The following is a 14,283-nucleotide window of genomic DNA, read 5'->3' as shown; positions in this document are numbered from 1 at the left end:
ATATAAAACGCAATACTAGTCAGTTTCTCCACAACTCCTTAAAGTTTGTTAAATTGCATTCAAAAGCGAAGCAATCGAAGCTGTGATCAGTGGAAAACGACCAAGCAGCATTCCCCAACTGATCAATTGTGCGTGCATGCGGGCGTGTTTGTGTGTCGCACATACAAAGAACCCTATTTGTGCTCTCAATACCCGCATTCGCTAAATCATGTCACCTGTTAATTGTGCGGTGGCGCAGTGTGTTCCTTCGTTTCATGTCAGTGTCTGATGCACACGTAATCTGAAATGTATTTCAGGTATCGTTATATCAACGTCATCTGGTTCTGCATGCACTGGCTGGCCATGAGCAACTCCTGCTACAATCCCTTCATCTACGCCATTTACAGCGTAAGTACAAATACTAAATATTGCATCTGAGCCCTTACGGGGTAGCAGTCGCTATATAATATTTACACCACTGTTTGTCTTTCTTTCTTTCTTTCTCTCTTTCTTTCTTTCTTTCTTTCTCTCTTTCTTTCTTTCTTTCTTTCTTCCTTTCTTTCTTTTATTTTTTCTTCCCTCTCTCTCTCTTTTTTATTGGCGAAAACCACAGCTAACGTTCTGAAAGATGTCATTGCCTGCAAACTAGGTTAGTAAGTCGTACGATGCGTTCTTGAGGTGTAACTTTTCAGCGTAAAAACGGAGAGCTCGAGAGATAGGGTGATAAGAATTAAGGAAGTCTACTTCTCGTTCTTGTTTACGCTCAAACGCGGCCCTATAGTGGAGTGGTATATTTCGACACGGGGCTCCCAAAGCTGTAATAGAGTTAGTCTTCACTGTCAGACTGTGCTAGGACTCCCTCTGGTAGATCTTATACTGTGCGTGCTGCACCGTCAGACTATGCTAAGACTGCCTCTGGTAGGTTTCCTACTCTGCGTGCGATCTGATGTGTTGTGGTGTGCTATTCCCTTCGCTTTCTGTTTGGTTTTGTTATTCCCCTTCTGTGTAGGCAGGCGTGGTGGTTTCTTCAGGAGACAACTACTAGGCTGCCATTGCTGTCATGTTTATATACTATTGCGTGTATGATAAAGACAACATTCGTAAAGGCGGCCCGGAGAAAGATAGGAGATAAACAAAATGGGTCTCCTGTCAGTTTAGTGTACATATATGTACACTAAACTGAGAGGAGACCCATTCCTCAGTTTGAGAACGCGGCATCAAGCGACATCATTAAGAATGGGCAGAACACGTGATATAACCATATGATTCAGCGAAATCGGGATGGCTGGTAACATGACCAGCTTTCAAGATTAGGTAAGTTGAGGCAAAATGCAGTTAAAAGTTATTATTGCATTCAAATCCGAGCTATAAGCATAAGCACTCAGTTATAAGTTATTTGTTTATAAATTGTTCAGTAATCACTAAAATTCAACTGTGTCATCAATCGGTAAACTGACTAAATAAAAACAAATTAAGATAGACAAATTTATTAATATTAAGCTTCATATTCCATGTGTTACAAAATTCGGAAATGTTAGAAGAACAAAGTTGACGTGGTGCTGATCATTAGCTGTCATGATTCCATGAAACTACTCGCAGTCATCTATAAACAATGTAATTTGAATGCTAAGATCAATGGCAGCAACTATATTGTGAACGTACAGCAAATACAACAATGGCCCTAATACACTTCTTTAAGAGACTTCGGAGCCAACCGGAAGATGGCCACACTGCCACTCCTTAACTGCTACACACTGAAATCGATTAGACAAATATCTCTTAATTCATGAGATCAAAATTTCCAAAAGTTCAACTTATCTGAGTTTTAGGACAAATTTGTCGTGTGGAACTATATCAAAAGCTTTGCTAAAGACAAGAAATATTTCATCAATTTGAGCATTGTTATCAAAACATGAAGCGAATGAATGTATAACTGTAACTGATGGGTTTTAGATAATGCTACTCAACAGTAACACATCATTGGTAATCAGAGAGGACTGATTGTTTGTCTAGAGATTCATATATTTGATCGGTGATAATTTGTTCAATTAGTCGAACAGATTATCACCGATCGACCCATATCACCGAACAACACGATGATGTAAGTGATATGGGTCGATAGTTTTCTAATAAGGACCGATCTCTTGTATTGTGTGCGGGCAAGACTCTGGCTACCGTTCACTCATCTGGTAGTTGACCACGAAGTAAAGAATTACGATAAGTAATAACAAGAAACTTTGGGATAGACTCGGCATATCGCTTCAGGAAGATGTTAGGAAGATTGTTAGGACCACTTGAAGATTTAGTTTTTAAGTTTAATAGCATTCAAACCACGCCACGGTGAGAATGTAAAATTTACATCAGAAGAATCAAATGATTTGTCACGGGGTGGGCAAATGCAAGACTTGGAAAAAACGCTGTGAAAATACCAATTCAAGTGACATGCAATGGAACTAGGATAAGTAGTGATAGAACCATTAACAGAAATTTGAGACTATATATAGCTTCTTTTTCTCACCTATGTAATTGCAAAACTTTTTTCGGATCTTCCAAAAGCAATTTCAACAGCACTGCATTAAAATAGGGTTCTTTAGAAAAGCGTATCACAAGGGCAAGGTTTTTTTAAGTTTATTTAGATCAGCGATAGGCATGAGCCATTTTTTATCTCTTATTTGCTTCAGGTGGATGATTGGTTTGCGTTGTGAATTGAAGAGAAGGAAAATGAAAAATTACAACAAAATCTTACTTAACAGACCAGGGTTTAGGAGCCAGATCAATCGTTTGTCAGGAAATCATCTCGTTGTTTACTATCAACGTCTGCGCGAAGAGTGTCTTTAAGCCTTTATGTACCAAAAGTGCGTATACGTAGGCCTCACGCTGTCTCGCCGCTCAAGGTGGAGCCAGCCAGGCTCCGAAGCAATGGGTTTCAAAAGGAACTTTGGTTGTAGTTTTAGTTTTCTTTATTTCAGATGTACTCCCCTAGGCACATATATGTGGGATGTTTACCTCTGATTCTCACGTTTTTCGTCATGTAGTTTGATTATTGCCAGCAATATATTGTATGCCACAGCTTATGTCGCATGGTGAAATCAAAGTGTAGAGCGCGTTAACCTGCTGCGAAATGTCGAAGGCTGTTCACGTTCGATTGGATGTCTCGACAACAATATGATTGCTTACATGCCAACGAATGAATACAGTAGTCTTCTGCCTCTTTCGAGATTCGTAGCAACATTTGACAAACAGTGACGAGGAAAGAAACAGAACAACAGACACGCAATGGAGTAAGCAAAAAGTATGATATTCGAGGTGCGAGAAAGTTTCGAGAGTTTACTGTATACTTAGCCTGTTTAGCTTACAGCCAAGTAACGTAAACCTCTACACCAGGGAGCAAATGTGCCTGCTGAATATTGATATCACGCAACCCTTAACATGTAACCTGGGCGACAGGCATTCGCTTTCGAAATTGCAGGGGGAAAGGAAGCATTGAGAAGGGGGACGCAACAAAATAAAACCCATCACGTTCCTTCTCCCATAAACAGCGCACCGTCGCTGTATACAGCTCATTCTTTGCAGGCTCACTCAGGCTTGAGAAGCCTCTTGTGCAGGCTGAAGCACCGTATTGATGTGTGAGTGCGTGGTACACTTTCAATAAATATCTCAATAGGCAGCCGCAAACCATTCGATGGTACTCGCACTCAGTGGGTTGTTGTTGCATTTGAGATGAGAAATACAGAAGTCCATGGATGGTGACAGCCACAGAGCAGAGCGCATGGTAAAGCCCGTATGAAGTCCGATCGGAATTCGGAGCGTGCAGCCCGCAAAGGACAATAAACGCTGTAAGTATGTACATACAAGAGGAAGCGGTCCTTGGCTTGTGTTATAACGAATAAAAAATATATAACGCAAAGGAAAAATGCGGGCTTACACAGAGCGCTGGTGGGCGCCCTTCCCACTCAACATCGCGCGGGCGATTTCGAGCGCGCGCAGAAAAATAACGCACAAAAATAAAGAAGGCCGTGAAAACAAACACTCCAGGGGGGAAAAAAAGTAGGAGTGAGAGCGGACCCACCAATGCAGTGCTCGAACAACCGCCTTCCCTGCTCGCTATTCGGCAGGCCTCACATATGCATTGCAAGCCAACTCAGAAAAGAACAAAGGGAAACTTTGTCCAAGATAAAAAGGCACGCTGCTGACCCAAATCCACGCAGCAGCCGCCGTAGCCTTATGCCTGAAGAATGAACCGCCGCACTTCGTTCGGCGCGCAAAACACCGCGCGCGGCTCCAGCGGCAGGCCTCTGCAACCTCCAGCGGCCAGAGCAGAGCGCGGTTGTCCAGGCACACGGCACGCAACCCCTCTATAAGCAGGCGCAGCCTGGCAGCCCGCGCTTGTAGGCAAAGAGGGCGCACCTACTGCGTTTGCTACCTATTGTGCATAACGTTATTGTTTTTGAAGAACTACCCACGTTCGGAAATTTATTATAAAGATAAGGAAGAGGTATGTGTTGGATAACGTATCGCCTTAAGAATGAAAAGAAACGTGTGCTGGGAAGGAGTCTCGGTGTTTCGATGTCCGACCGAGAAGAATAACAAAACCCAAGAACCGTCCAAGCCGTACGTGGGACTGTAGCGACGAGAAACATAAATGAACGCGCGCACTCGGTGCGCCGAGACAACCTTGCTAACCGCGGCCATAAGTGCCCACAATCGCCATGATGCAGTGTTGACTACAGAAGTCCTTTCGCGGTTCAAGCTACGTCCTGTGCAGTCATCCCCCTCTCCTTAGTTCCCTCTCCTATTATACATACATAATGATGGTGAACCTCATTCGTGCCACGTCTCGGTCGTTCCCACACCGTACGGCTTTCCAAATGCATTTCTTTTATTTAACGGTGCTGCAAGCGGGGATACTCGCATTCAGTTATCGCAGATTAAATGTCTGGCGCAGGTTACCTCCAGAGGTATGTACACCGTCTATTAATGAAAACGAGGCGCGTGCAACTGGGTCATATTGCCAGGGTTATCTCTTTCATGAGCGACACCACCGAGAGAAAAGGGCATAAGTACTGACTACTGCGGGGAGCACGCTGATTTACACACGCTTAAGTGTCGCCCACAGATCCTCAAAATAAAGTAGTGCATGTGCATATTCTGGAGATCTGTTGCCACGAACCTCAACACATTTAGGGCCTCACCAATTCACTATACCTTAAGATTAAATTGTACATAGTATTTGTAATTCGTCGGATGTTGGTCACAAGAGATAGAAACACAAACGTAAAAAGCTCGCGTAACTCTCATTGTATGTGCTTTAAAGCTTCATAATGTACAACACTCTTATCAGATAATCCATGGCCCGTAAAGTGAGTTGCTGGCACTTTACCCACGAGTGTTTTGCTAATGCCAACCACGTTCACCCGAAACGCCCCGTACAAGCTGCGTCACGCGCGCGCCATTGCGCTCGTTAACGCCAGGGACAAGCTTGCATCGAAGGGCGTATGCGTTTGGATATGTGCGTGGGAACACGAGGTGGAAAGTGCACCAGTGAATATAACACGCTAGCCACAGCACTGCCACTCACCCCGCGCTCTTCCAATACTGCAGACCGCCCAGTGCGACGGCCGCGGGCGGATTCTTAGCACTGTGGAGCTCTTCGTTTAGATTGTTCCTGATTATGACACCGATTCGCGAGGTGACCGTTTGTCTACACGTTTGAAGACACGATGTGCCTAGTCATATATGGCAACGCTGCCATCAGTGATGATACAGATGGACGGCTGTGAATGAGTTTCTGAGCATACATAAGTTGATCACTGTGAAATTTTCTGCGTCGCGGTAAAGTCTAGAGGCTAATTTTCTACTTCTTTCTAGGTTTGTAAACATGTTTCGTAACGAAGGCTGAAGAATAACTAACATCAACCACTTACATCACCTGCAACACTATTAAAAAACGCCCGCCCATGAAGACACACAGGCACACACACACGAACACACACACACACGCGCACACACACACACACACACACACACACACACACACACACACACACACACACACACACACACACTACCTGTCTCGAATTTGACGGCTTACTTAGAGGAACATGCGACTTATCCCCGTATTCTAGAACGCCCCTTCACTCAACGCTCCATTTTCACTTGAGGAAGCTGACGGGAGCGCCACCTCTAGGCAGGGAAAATCACTGCATATAAGATAATTTGCTGCTATTCTCGAGTAGCGCAGCGTCATTTTCAGCCGAGTGGTGACGCAGTGCTCAACTCTGTCAAGTGAAGGGTGGAAGTCGAGTCGAGGAGCGTTTGGGAATACGGGGGTTAGTCTATTTAGATGATATTGATGGAGCTCTTGTACTGTCGTGATACTGGGCTTCCAAGGGCGCTGATTAGCCCGCAGGTGAGCGCCGGTCGTTCTGCTCAACCATATACGCGAAACGAGGTATAGTTGCGTAGACGCGCAGTTGCAGCAACAAAACTATCTGACACACAACGCCATGCAACTGCGGGAAATAACGGACTAGCACGTGATGTCTTTTCGGTGGGGATGTTAGAGCAAGCAGCTGTGATTTAACTTTGTTTTGTGTTCAGATACGCGATGAAATTGCTATATGCATGGCCTTTTTCTCGCGTACATTATTTTTTCTCTCGTTCGTCTCTCTTTTGTCTGTACGATTTCATTTCCCATTTTCGAAGCTTGAGGTAGCTAACTAAATCCATTTTCTTGTTGACTTCCTTGCCTTTTTCTTTTTTGTTTCTTTCTTCATTTGTTTTCTTTGTAATTTTTTATTCGATCAAGTAACTATTTAACAACTTTCTCTGTGGATTCCTTCGTTCTGTTTGTTGAACCCGCCGTTGTGGTCTAGTGGTTATGAGGCTGGTTGTAAGGGAATTCTGAACGTCGTCGGATTGAGTGACAGCCACCGCGGCCGCATTTTGAGAATGCTATAGACAACATTTTGCTTCGATTCGATTTAGATGCACGTTGAAGAACCTCATGTGATGGAAGCTTCCGCAGCACACAACTACAGCATCAACATAAATCATATCGTACTTTTCCGACCTAAAACTGCAGCACCTCTTAGGTGCGAAGCACCTGAAGAGCTATAGGCTTGTCGGCATGTCCTGTCGTCACGGTGTGTCATGTAGTGACAGTCGATCACAAAAATGGGCAAGCGCCACAAGAGATTGATCCCACTACTCGCCCATGGTCCACTGAAATGAAACAAAAAATGCAACAGCTAGCCCAAGAAATACCCAACGATGTTAGTGGAGCAGAAACACCCTCCCTATACATGCCGTAGGGTACTCAAACCGGGCATAAAGGGAAGAAGAAGAGCCATCACCTAAGGATAACTCGCATTCCGACGCTGTTTTCCGACGACGTTAGTGGAGTAGGAACCCTCATGACCGATTTCAGGCTTGGTCCCACTATATAGTATCTCATCAAAGAAATCTCCCTCAAAAGCTGCATGCTTCGCCTCTCCCCAGGTTTTCCATGAGTCGAGCTGGAGCATTTTTCCATTACATGTTTCACCTTTCCCCAGTTTTTATGACACATATCGATCCCCTCGTTTACCCTTCTTCTCGTTCCCTACGTGGCGACAATCACGTCTTAGACAGCTTTAGTTGTGCTGTAGCATATGAAGATTCATTGGTCAATCACCCCCCCCCCCCCCCGAATGTTCGCGCGTACTAGGTGATGCTTGCGGCACGCAGGATGCGCCACGTCCACGGCCAGGAAAGCTTGCCGAGTTAGCATGACGGGAATCTTCTCCTTCTCTATCCGAGCATGCGCCCGTGCCAGAGCCCCAGCGGCGCTGTCATCCATACACTCGGCCATGACTTCGACGTAGAATGACCAGCTGCTCAAACCGTCTCTGGTGGGCGGCACTGAGTGCACCACGGTGGTCTATCTTGCGTACGCCGCGAGTTGTGTTGCTGAGCTGCCGAACTTTCTGAGGGCGGCACTGGCTTTGGCGGGCTGGTCACTGCAGGTTTCAGGTGCGCAGTGACTCCCCTTGCCTCAATGCCAAACATTCTGGAGGGGGGGGGGGGCGACATTGACTGTGTGGTGGTGGTCGACCTCGGCCACGCAGCGATGTACTTCTAAAGTCGGGCAATCATGGCTCACGTGGACGCCACTGCCTATGTCGAGACGGTCATCACACGCCTATAGCAGCAGATTAGCCTGTCGATATTTGAAGCTTAGGTGTAAGCCGTGTTTGTCCATGTTTATGTGCTGGGAAGACACGTACTTGCCCAACGAAGCATGCTTGTGAGTTCTTGCAGCCTGCAAAACCCGGAATCCACGTGGTTTGCCGCCGAGGCCTCTGTGCTACAGTCACTGAACTCTCCAATTTTATGGCCGCAAGAAGGAAAGACGTTCTCTGGTGACTCCATACCACGTCCTAATGAATTAACTCCACCAAGACAGACAACATGGAGCAGATGCCAACGTTACAGAAATGTATCATCTTGCGGCTTCGTGCGAGGTGGTCGCTGTCTGACCGATCAGCATCGTGTTCCCCGTTGACACATGCTGCCCTCGGAGTACCGTACGGCACTGTGGTGGTGTTCGCGTGCACGGCCCATTATCATCAGCAGAAGCACATGCCAGGCTGGCAGATGCCGAAACAACAGGTAAATCTGGAATAAGTGCATTCTCGACAGCCGTGGACTTCTTGAGTGCAGTACGAGCAGACTCGGCAAACGACCGCCATGCAGTCGGCAGCTGTGCCTCCTGCTGGTCAATGAGGATCCATGAGGTCAATGAGGCCCACAGCAACGTTGCTGCGGGCCGGCTGTTCTAATCTGACTTCATTCTTCTATTTGTTTCTCTAACCGCAGCCCCAGCAGCGCTCTCATCCTTACACCATATATATATATATATATATATATATATATATATATATATATATATATATATATATATATATATATATATATATATATATATATATATATGGCACTGACTGATGTTTGAGCAGCTCGCTCCTCGATATAACATCAGCGCACGCTGGTGGCCCCTGAGGAATGGGGGCAAAGCGGGCAGTGTTCGGTAAAAAACAAAAAAAAAAGGAAACATATAAACGAGAGACAGCAAAAAAAAAGGTGAGTTAGTATAACGAATCGGGGCCCGAACGGGAGTGCTTAGAGTCAGTGTACACATTTCCCGCGTTTCGCAAAGTGAAGTACATCGTGACTCACGCCTTCGACTTCCGAATGGCGCGGCCACGGCGCGAACTGCTCACGATGCCCGCGAAGCAAGCGCGCCGAGAAAGGGCGGGGTGGACGTCATTGCGGCCACTATTATGGTCTGTTCTTCAGACGCCGGACACCATCGTCGTCAGAGGAGGGGGGGGGGGCACTTCTCGCGCGGTCCACGAGTAAGCAGGAGGATTACATCGCGCAGCTCGAGAGGTAAAAGGGAAGCGAGATGTGATCCCGAGTGAGGGCACGAACGCGACACAATGCGACGCAAGACACCTATGTCATAAGCGCCGTCGCGACGAAGAGCTTAGTGGGGTCGCACGCGCGTCCCCGATTTCCGGATGTTGCTGCGAAAGTGATCCACTTCCGGGCGCAGATGGGCGAGTGCTCGTCGAGGTACTTCAATTGGGACCATGTCTTTGCGTGACCCGTGGTAGCCGCTCCAGATGCCCTCACGCCCGGCTTTCGACGCCCGTAAGACACGCGTGCCCGGACTAAAGAGATGCAGTATCGGGTCGGCAAAGATGTGAGCGCATGAACAACTTCTGTTTCTTTGTACGACTGCTACGTTTCTCCCACTCTCTGGATTGTAGTTATATTTATTTAGTTAAGCCACCCCCAAAGTCCCGGCTTCCTCACGGACAATGATGCCGCATTGTCTCGTGCTCGTGTTTCACCCGACGTCCGCTCTCTCGCGTTGATATTTTCAATTCCAAAGATTTACGTGTCTTAGTGAGCGGCCCGCTGTGCTAAATACGACAGGCGAATGAAGCGGCATAATGTCCCACGTACCCTACGTAACTAATGACATCATGCTTTGACGTTATCGCGTAATGTCATAACGACGTCCCAGATAGCGTAAGTTTGTGATGTCAAAATATGAAGGTGTTGTATCACGTCACATTTTTTGCGTCACCGCATGGCATCGTCGCTTGGTGAAAGGTGCTCCGATTGCCGGCGTTCTTTCAACTCTACGCAAGGTGCAGAAAACATCAGGTGGGGAGGATCACTGCAAGAGACTGAGAAGGCCGAAGTAACTGCAAAGCGTTTCTCTCACTCTGACGGTCACCATGTCGTGTAAGATGTCTGGTCTCGCAGTGCATAACCTAACGCATTACCAAATGCGCAGCAAACCTTCACATTCACGCATTACAGTGTAACATGTCGACCTTTTATTTTTTTTCTTCCCCGCAGGAAAAATTCAGCGCAGAGTTCAAGGCGAGGATGTCCTGCTGCCTGAAGAGAAAGTTCGAAGACAGCGCGTTCATGGCTTCGTCGATCATCAGCCAGGTTTCATTCCGGATCAAGTACTAGATGTGTCTATCGCGCGTCCACATTGTCCCGTTTTATCACACGCCATCCCCTTCGTGAACGAAAATAATAAATGAATGCCCATCTATTCGTGTTTTTCGCAGGCCCCTTTGTTATGATATGTCATACGACCACGTAACTAGCGCGGAAGTGAGTACCTTCTTCCGCACCCCTCCCTATTTATTTATTTCGTGTTACGTTCAATAAACCATTGTGATGGTTTCACTGATTGTCTCAGCCACTTTGCCTCTTGTCTGTTTTTTTCTTCATTGCTTTCTTACAGCTGAGATGAAAAGGTTCTGCGGTGAATGTCTTAGATACTGAAACAAGTTACCGAATGCAGTCTTCACTGCTTTGGTAGGGAGACAACTGTTGAAAAATTCGGTAACGCTTTTGCTTCTGATGCACACGCAGTTTAATTTGTCAATGTTGTCACTTTGTGCTCGTGAACGGGTATGTTTCCAAAAAATGTGGAATGATCTTCCCCTGGCCATCGAAACTTTATCTCTTTTTCAACTCAGATATGCCACTAAACTTTTTTATTTGCAGATGTAGATTTATGTATTTGAATATATTGCTACATGTAAATTTGTTCTTTTTCATCATCAGAATGCATCACTTGTGTTACGATTAGTTTTGTTTGATTGTTTTTTTAGTTATTGCACTTTGCCACTGTGTTGAGTCTATGAATTTAGTATTGAATAATATTTGTTTTATAATACCTTTTCATTGCTGTTCACCTGCACACAATTTTGTTTCCTCTTTTTATACGTCTTTCTATCTATTAATTACCGAGGGTCCCACTGCAGTCTTCGACTATGGAACCCTCTTGGTATATTTTTCTATATGAACATTTTTGCGTAAGAATAATAAATGAATTTCAATTTGAAAAGAAGAAAAAAAAGACAAAATAAGTACCTCTGCATGACGATGAGATCTGAAGTATGACAAAAGGTCAGACATAAAATATCGAGTTTTAAAAGAGTAAGCGTTTCTATTCTGTGTCATTCAGGAAACTGTGGCCATCCATGTGTCACATGAGGCTCATCGCTAGGAAAAGACATATGTTTAAAACCCTATAACATTTTTTAGCTGAGCGAAGTTCGGAACCGAAGCCCTCACGCCATGAAGCCGAGTGCCCACTGGGCTAAATACATGCATGATTTCATGTTGTAAATAAAAATTAGGGGATGCTCAAGCTTCGCCATCAAGAGTTGAACATGATAGCAATATTGTGTACCTAGTGCGTGGACTTTAACCACTTAGCGCACACATTTAGCTGTATGATGTTATTCGACAAGTTTAAATTGTCGGTTACTACAATGTAATACATGAAGTTGAAAGTGGCCTGTGTCAGTGAAGCTTTTGCCTATGGCTGCATTCTGTGCAATGGGTAGCATACTTTAAACAACGAGTGATGAAGCACTTGCAATGATTGCGAACTTGCTATGCACCCCTGCGTGGTCTGAGAGTAATGCACACAGTAACATCTGTGCTTGTTATATTGGGTGGTCAGCTTTCAACCACCAAGTTATGATAATCACATGTCCTGACGGCCAACGGCAACGTACGCTTCTACCACACAGTATTACTACGATATTACATGTTGTACTGTGAAGCCCGTATGCAGGATGCATGTGTTTGTAAAGGAGGAGCTATATGTCAAGGAGCTAAAGCAGTAATTATATGTAAAGGAGGAGTGTGGAAAGGAGAAATCTGCCACCGTATATCAGTGGCCAGGCTGCTGATCCGCAGGTAGCGGGTTAGATCCCGGTCGAGGCGATCGCATTTCAATGGAGGCGAAATGGTAGAGGTCCATGTATACACTGTGCAATGTCAGCGCACGTCAAGAGAACCAGATGGGAACAATTTCCGGTGCCCTTCACTGCGGCATTTCCCATTATCATGCCATGGTTTTAATACATGAAAACCCTCACAGTGTTATTACTTTCATGGAATTTGCAAACGGAGGAAGTATATTTTCACTGTATTTCCAAGCAGACGCCTGGCTGCGTGGTAAACCGCCTGCTTGCCACGCAAATGGCCTGGTTTCCATCCTCACTCGTACCTGGAAATTTTAATTACTTATTTTATATACACCTTTCTAGACTTCCCGGTCGTGGATAAGATGAGGACTTTGGGCTCACAACGAACGACGACGATGCCGGAATTTCTGTGAAAGGAGTTCTTCAACAATATCGCGTAAATACCTTCACCTTGTGATGCATTATACTGTCGGTAGAAAACAAACAAAAAAGATTCGCACTCTCCCTGATGGTTTTGTCGAAATGTTCTACGGTGGTCAATTAAAATACTTTTCAGGAACAGCATGTAAAAGCGACATCAAGTATATTACGCACCTGAAAATTTTTGACTTTTCTGAAGGACAACCCTAAACACGCGTTCCGGTCGTCATGCGATTCGTTCGACAACAACGTTTTCCGAAAGCGTGCAACTCCAGAGATTTCTACAATAAAAATCAATGCTCAATCCTCACATATACAACCTTATATGAGATCCTGTACGCCTTTCTTTAAAATAAAATACCTATTTTTTCATATTGGGCAAAACAGGGGTGTAGGCACAAGTTTTTGGGGCAAAGGGGGGGGGGGGGGGGTATGGGCAGGCTTTTTATTTGACTTTAGGTATGAACAGGTAAGTATAGTTGAGTGCCGTTTAAGGGCTCTGTATGCTATGACCTACAAAAAAAAAAATGGGAAAGGGGAGAGGGCATGGCTTCGAAGATGCACAGTCTGCCAACGCCACTGTTGGGCAATAAAGATATATTGCCATTTCAGTTTATTAGGTATACCTTTGCAAAGCGTGCTGTACACATTTACGCTGACGATGCAGTTAGACACAGTACCTATATTTCTTCAATACGCCTCGGAGAAAATTCCAGAGGATTAGCGTGGCAAGACTGAAGGAACAAATAAAGAACAGAAAGACGTGAGGCCCGTAGGTTAACCATAAATATGTTCGCATGGCTACTTTATGCTTTCGAATGGGAAATAAGAATAGAAAGATGAAAGCGGTAGAGGACGTGAGGTTCAAACAAACGAAAGCGTGATGTTTCGGAGTGGTTGACAAGCCGCGCACCTTCAATTTATTTGTACTTAGTGTTTTAAAATAGTTCCTCCTTCTTTCAGATCAGTTACTCGTGTAAGAAATCGACACGACTGCTTGTGAATTATCTCCTGGGAGCCGAGCACGTGCCACTGTGCGGGCGAACACAAAAAAAAAAAAACACAGAGTATAATTTATTTACCTTTGAAACGTTAGAGTTCATTATTAATATTATTATTATTATTATTAATATTATTATTATTATTATTATTATTATTATTAGTAGTAGTAGTATATTGAAAATCGATAGCGAAAACAACGGGACGTTTGCTGAAATGTAACAGGGCTCAGTGATTCGCCTTGCAACAGTGATTTCGAACAACATCAATGACGTGTACAATTGAATGGACATCTTGTTTTAGCGAAATTGGCGGGTATCCTATGGCTGACGGGGCGAGTCAAGAATAGAAACGTGAGCGGCCGTTATGAAGCCGTGACAAACTGATGAAAGGGGAACTAAAAAAAAAAAATAACGACGGCACGCACAACTGCTCCGTAAACAACCCCGGTACACCAGGATAAGCATGACGCCGGATGAACAAAGCGAAGACTGACGACGTCGTGGCGGCTAGCCAATATAGAACGTTACTTCCTGGCTTGAACATTTAGCCATTTCTGTCCATCCCCACTGCACAACTGCTGAAA

At 45.0% G+C, this 14,283-nt stretch overlaps 1 protein-coding gene across 1 annotated transcript in view; it reads left to right on the top strand.

Moving 5' to 3' along the window:
• The window catches only part of LOC119162388 (tachykinin-like peptides receptor 99D), a 116,883-nt gene extending 106,146 nt beyond the window's left edge, over nucleotides 1-10,737 (top strand). Inside the window, exons 3-4 of the mRNA XM_037414786.2 lie at nucleotides 297-387; nucleotides 10,396-10,737. Coding sequence (XP_037270683.1) covers nucleotides 297-387; nucleotides 10,396-10,515 — 211 coding nt within the window. The 3' untranslated portion in view covers nucleotides 10,516-10,737. The remainder of the gene's footprint in view (nucleotides 1-296; nucleotides 388-10,395) is intronic.
• Nucleotides 10,738-14,283: the final 3,546 nt, after the last annotated feature.

Source organism: Rhipicephalus microplus, chromosome X (assembly GCF_043290135.1).
Source record: "Rhipicephalus microplus isolate Deutch F79 chromosome X, USDA_Rmic, whole genome shotgun sequence".
In the NCBI taxonomy this organism is placed as follows: Eukaryota; Metazoa; Arthropoda; class Arachnida; order Ixodida; family Ixodidae; genus Rhipicephalus; species Rhipicephalus microplus.
The sequence above is the reverse complement of the archived record's forward strand: the minus strand, read 5'-3'. Positions and strand labels throughout refer to the sequence as shown.